At 38.8% G+C, this 5,206-nt stretch overlaps 1 protein-coding gene across 1 annotated transcript; it reads right to left on the reverse strand.

The window, feature by feature from the left end:
• Positions 1-2,607: 2,607 nt before the first annotated feature.
• Positions 2,608-4,557, reverse strand: LOC107189857 (tigger transposable element-derived protein 6-like). Its single transcript, XM_015578536.1, has one exon. The coding sequence runs from the start codon at positions 4,555-4,557 to the stop codon at positions 2,608-2,610; it is 1,950 nt and encodes a 649-aa protein (XP_015434022.1).
• Between the last annotated feature and the right edge of the window lie 649 nt (positions 4,558-5,206).

Below are 5,206 nucleotides of genomic sequence, written 5' to 3' on the forward strand. Positions count from 1 at the left end.
TGATTGGTCGGGGTTTTTTGTTAATATCTCGTTAACAAAGCCTCGGATAACATTTTTGCTAAGGAAAAACTTGTTCTATATCAGCTCACGAGTGACCCATTTCAGGGACATACAACACTTTTGTTACACCCTGTATATTAAAACAAGTGACTAAACTTACGTGACATAGAACTATAATTATACTACATAAAACAATGACAATTAAACTAGATACAACTATGACTATAACTAACAATAAATGACTACTCTAACAACTATCCCTCTCCCCCCCCCCACCCTCTCATTGTCTCTACGACACGACAACTCTACTTTTACTTACTCACAACAACAATACTTTATCCCAACGACTCCCTTTTTAGGGAACATCCCTTGCCTGACTTTCTGTTATTCCCACCACACTTGCGCTCGTGAAAACGTCGCTAACGCGTCAGTGGGCCGTTCATCACCAAGGGTTCGCTGATGGGCCTGGCTTTCGTCTCCGCCAATCATCGCTCTCTCTTTTATTACCCTCTTTTCCTTAAGGCTATGCTCTCTTAAAACTAACTCAGAGTTCACCTAAGTTTACGATACTGCAGTATGTTTAAGCTAAATGGAATTTAAAAAGTTAGAATCTAAAAAATTACTTTCCATAAAGTCAATTTAGCAGATTGATTGGATATTTATATTATTTTATAAGATTTGACCAACAGGCCTGTCCGTTACTTATCAGTTTTTACTCGTTGTGAGCACGGAAGCATGTGCGGTATCATTTATTTAACGTCAATCACTTAACTGTTACTTTAAAAGAAACATTTGTGTTAAGTGTTTAATGTCGTAGTAAAGTCTATAATACAGTAAAGTCGCTTTAACTGCGCGAAAAGGCCTCTACGTTAATTTTCCACGCGTCATTCCCATCACTGGGGGGATTCCTCCTGGAACCAGTCAAGTGTATAATTTAGTACACCAGCGGCTTTCCCTTCACGAGCTGACGGCTGAACGAAGGGTGTCCAAAAAAGATTAAACGCCGGCGTGTCGGCGAGATAACATTACTGCGACTTTTGGCTGCCTCGACCCTCAGCTTCTCTTTCTTTCTCATTCGATGCCCTTTTCTGCGACCGTCGCTGCTGGCATTACATTGTATTTACATGCTTACTGCGCGCATGTAGTCCCGAGGTTGGCACAGTTAACGAGACTTTACTATAATGCCATAACATAGTTTACACAAGGTATATCATAACATGTGAGACCTACTTCAAGAGTAAACAGGAGACACAAAAACCATTAAAAGTTTCATATGAATATGTGCCCCATTTCACTTTGTTTGAAAGTTACAGCCATTTATGTTTCAATAATCCATAACTGCTTACCTTCATACAAGTTGCTCGAAAGGGCCGTATGAAATGGTTATATCAAAGACTTTCGCATTCTATTGGCAGCTTTGTTGTACACGTGCATGAAGTACTTTATTACTGGCAATGGGTGTCGAATAAGCAATTGTTTCCAAGTGACCCCAGATATGAAAATCTCATGGTTTGTTGTAAAATAATTAATAATACTGATCAACACGTAAAATATCTCATAACCGTTCAGAAGCGTTTCTGATAGATTTTTATGAGCTGAATACGAATCTGCAAACCGCAGAATACAAATCTGCGCGTGTTTAGCGCTTCCGTTAGGCTTACTGTCCACTAAGGCGTCTCGTCATAGATGCTTTATAGACATTTGACGCTTGCGGAACGTTTGCATGTAGCGACCAATGTAAAACAATGGACGTGTGTCCACATATGCTTCAGCGTTGTGTTTTCGTCGATGCATGCATTCGGCATTAAGCGCGTCGTCACCGATGTCTGCCGCTGAGCGTATAGAAGGACCCAAAAGTTTCATTTGTGTTTAAGTGTGAAATATGTCGGCTGTGAAATTCGTACAGATTGTGGAAAAGTTACCCGTGAAATATAAAAAAAATAGAAAAAATAGAAAAAATACCCATGTTTGTACATGGTTAACACAACATCGCATTTTAGTATTTTGTTTTTTGATTCGCGGAGCTACCAAACGCCCTAAATTCTTGCACGTATTCTTATTAATTCTATAGAAAGGATGAAATACATGATCATTTATGTTCTATTCTATGTAAGGATGTAACCAATATGTTTTCCGACTTGTACACCGTCGAATATAATTAGGGGAAAGGTGTCTAAAACGATCCCTCTAAGGCGTAATTCATATAAAAAATACAAATGCTCATTATTTAAATAAAAGTAAAGTAGTTTTTGGAAGTTAGTCTATTTATCTTGTCATTGGCTTAAATAAAATGTAGCTACCTGATCAATTATATGTTTTATTTACATTTCTCTGAAGACATGCTTAAGGATCATTTTGTACATGTATGTGTATAAAATGATCCCCGGGGATCATTTTATACCTACTGATAGTAAATAAGACGAACATTAAAAAGCATCTCATTTATTACATTTTATTTAAATAAAAACAGGAATTAAACTCAATTATAAAATATACGAACATAAAATAATCTCATAAAAAAATAAAAACATAGATAATTTTTGGTACATAATAACTGAGTAGAAATACTTAAAATAAACCAATAAACATAAGAAAATGAGATCAGTTTCACAGACGCAAAGTTTTTCGTGCACCAGCGAAGCGATCCTGGAGGCAGAAATCGCAGGTAAAGTCATCAGCGTCATTGTTGTTGTCTATCCCAACGCAATCATCATGCCCCCACTTCAAGCAGACACAACATCTTATCCACCCTTCACCTCCCTTGTCTCTCGAATATTTCTCATTACAGAACAGACATTCTGTGTCATCTTCGTCTGAAGACGATTCCGATATTTGGTGCCTATTTTCTTTACTATTTCTTTTTTGGTTGATCCCTTTCTTCCTTCCTTTCCCTTTTCCTTTTTGGGAGATAGTAGAAATCTTTGCTTTCTTTTCCTGGCGTAAAGCTCGTTTCCGTTCCAAATTAGTTTTCTTTTTTCTTTCCTCTTCCAATTGATTTTTGTAGGGAATGCTAGTTAGTATTGATGCGTTACCTCGTACTCTCCTAGAGTGACTTCTTTTCCCTGATATTCTTGGCATTGGTTGAATATTGCTTGGAGTGAAATTAGCGAAAGAAGTTGATGGAATCGGTGACATGGGATTATGCATAGTTATTGTGGAGGGTGAAGTTGTAATGATAGAGAGCGATGGTGAATTATTTTGTTCTGCATATGTGGGTGATGGTGTAGCTTGACGAGATAGTTGCATAATTGTATCCTGCGGGAAGGAATGGAAAGCAATAGGTAAAGCCGGAGGCTGTATCGTATTAGATACTGAACCAATATAAGGAGTTGGTTTTGAAGTGTCAGATTCCATAGACTGTTCAGTCGTTTCAGCAGCAATGAAGTCGACATTAGAGAAAACATCGGGGTTATACGGAAATATACCACATTTTGAAAATCCATTAATGGCATTTAAAGGAACTGCAGCTTTCAGGTAAGATTCAGCAAAAATTTTGCTTATTTGGAAAACTGTGACCACTCTTCCAGGATTATTATTCATCCACTTCTCTAAAGCCTGGTTATGGTATACGCTTAATGGATACATCACCCCAACGTCCAGCGGTTGGAGTTTGTGCGTGCAGTGTGGTGGCAGACATAAAATAGTGACATTATGTTGTCTTGCTTTTAATATGACGCCTAAGTTTTTGGTGTGTGAAAGGTGACCGTCCAATATTAAAAGTGCGGGATCTTCGGCAGACGGTTTTGCGTGGGTCAAAAAATGTTCAAACCACTGTGCGAACACTTCCAATTTCATCCAGCCTGACGCATTGCATGCATAAGCAGACCCTGGAGGTGCACCATCCATTAGTTCAGTTTTCATCCGAACTCTGCGAAAAATTAGCATTGGTGGTATGAAGTTGCCAGAAGCTGACATGCACAGAACTGCAGTTGTTGTATCGCCTCTTTCAGATGACGTTACTCTTGCCACCTGCTTACGACCCGTTTTTGCGAACACTTTTGTATTTTTCGTAGGAACAGTGCTTAAACTAGTCTCATCAACATTAAAAATGCGATGTGAAGGGAATGAATGTTCTTCTTGAATGTTTTTCAACGTAAGGAAAAATGTATCAACAACTGGCTTGTTAAAAGCACGCGCTCGCGCAGCCGATGTTGATTCGGGAGTGCGGAGACTGATATTAGGATTTCGTTTGCGGAATCCTCTTAGCCAGTCAATACCGGCTTTACCCTTTTCCGTAGAAAAGGGGTGTTTTATTTTATTTTTCTCAGCCAATTGATACGCGAGAGAAAGGATGTCTCGAGTCGTCAAACCATACATTCTGGACTCCATATCCTGTATGTGTTGAACAAGTTCGTGTTCTTGTTCCTGTGTAAAAACTGTACGCTTGCTCCCCAGAAGCTTTATTGAACCTATAGCATGGATATTTTTTCCTTTGGCTCTTCTTTTCAGAGTCATCACTGGTATAGAGAATTGTTTACTTGCTGTTTTATAAGGCAAACCTTGTTCAACAGCTTCTAGAGCACTTGTCATTGAAGCTTCGCTCCAGCTTTGACGCATTGTTTTTCTTTTATACTGACGGGGCATTGCTGTAACTAAAACAAAAAACAATAACATAGCATATGGGTAAAATGATTCCTGGGATCATTTTACCATACTAGAGAGGGATCATTTGACCCCAAACAACCAACTCACATTCAGTGGTTGATTATAACCTCAACTTATTACATGCGGCAACGAAACACTAATTAACTTATTATTGAATTGTGGCTAAATCCGCGAAAAAATCAGCTGTCACAATAAACCGTTTAGGACAAAAGTTACACAACATTGAAAAATACCTTACCTTACATGACTTGCAGTAATTTTAAAATTTTCTTGTGCACAACAAACAGAACACTGGTATGTACGCGGAATTTTAGGGGACGACTAGCGACACCCGCGGAGAACTATTGTAAAACAATATTACGATATAGCACCACTAATAGCCACAGAACAGCCAGGGATCATTTCACCTCGAGGGATCGTTTTAGACACCTTTCCCCTATATAAGGCGATAACGTTCTTTTCGTCGCTCGACATCTTTGCGAATAAGGAATATGAAGCCTTTTGTAAGCTTCCTATACGCTTTCAATACGCTCAAGTGAACAGAAACTCAAGCGTAGCGTAATCGGCCTGTTATACGCTACGCTGACAAGTCTATGACGAA

This window comes from Dufourea novaeangliae, unplaced genomic scaffold, assembly GCF_001272555.1.
Source record: "Dufourea novaeangliae isolate 0120121106 unplaced genomic scaffold, ASM127255v1 scaffold178, whole genome shotgun sequence".
NCBI lineage: Eukaryota > Metazoa > Arthropoda > Insecta > Hymenoptera > Halictidae > Dufourea > Dufourea novaeangliae.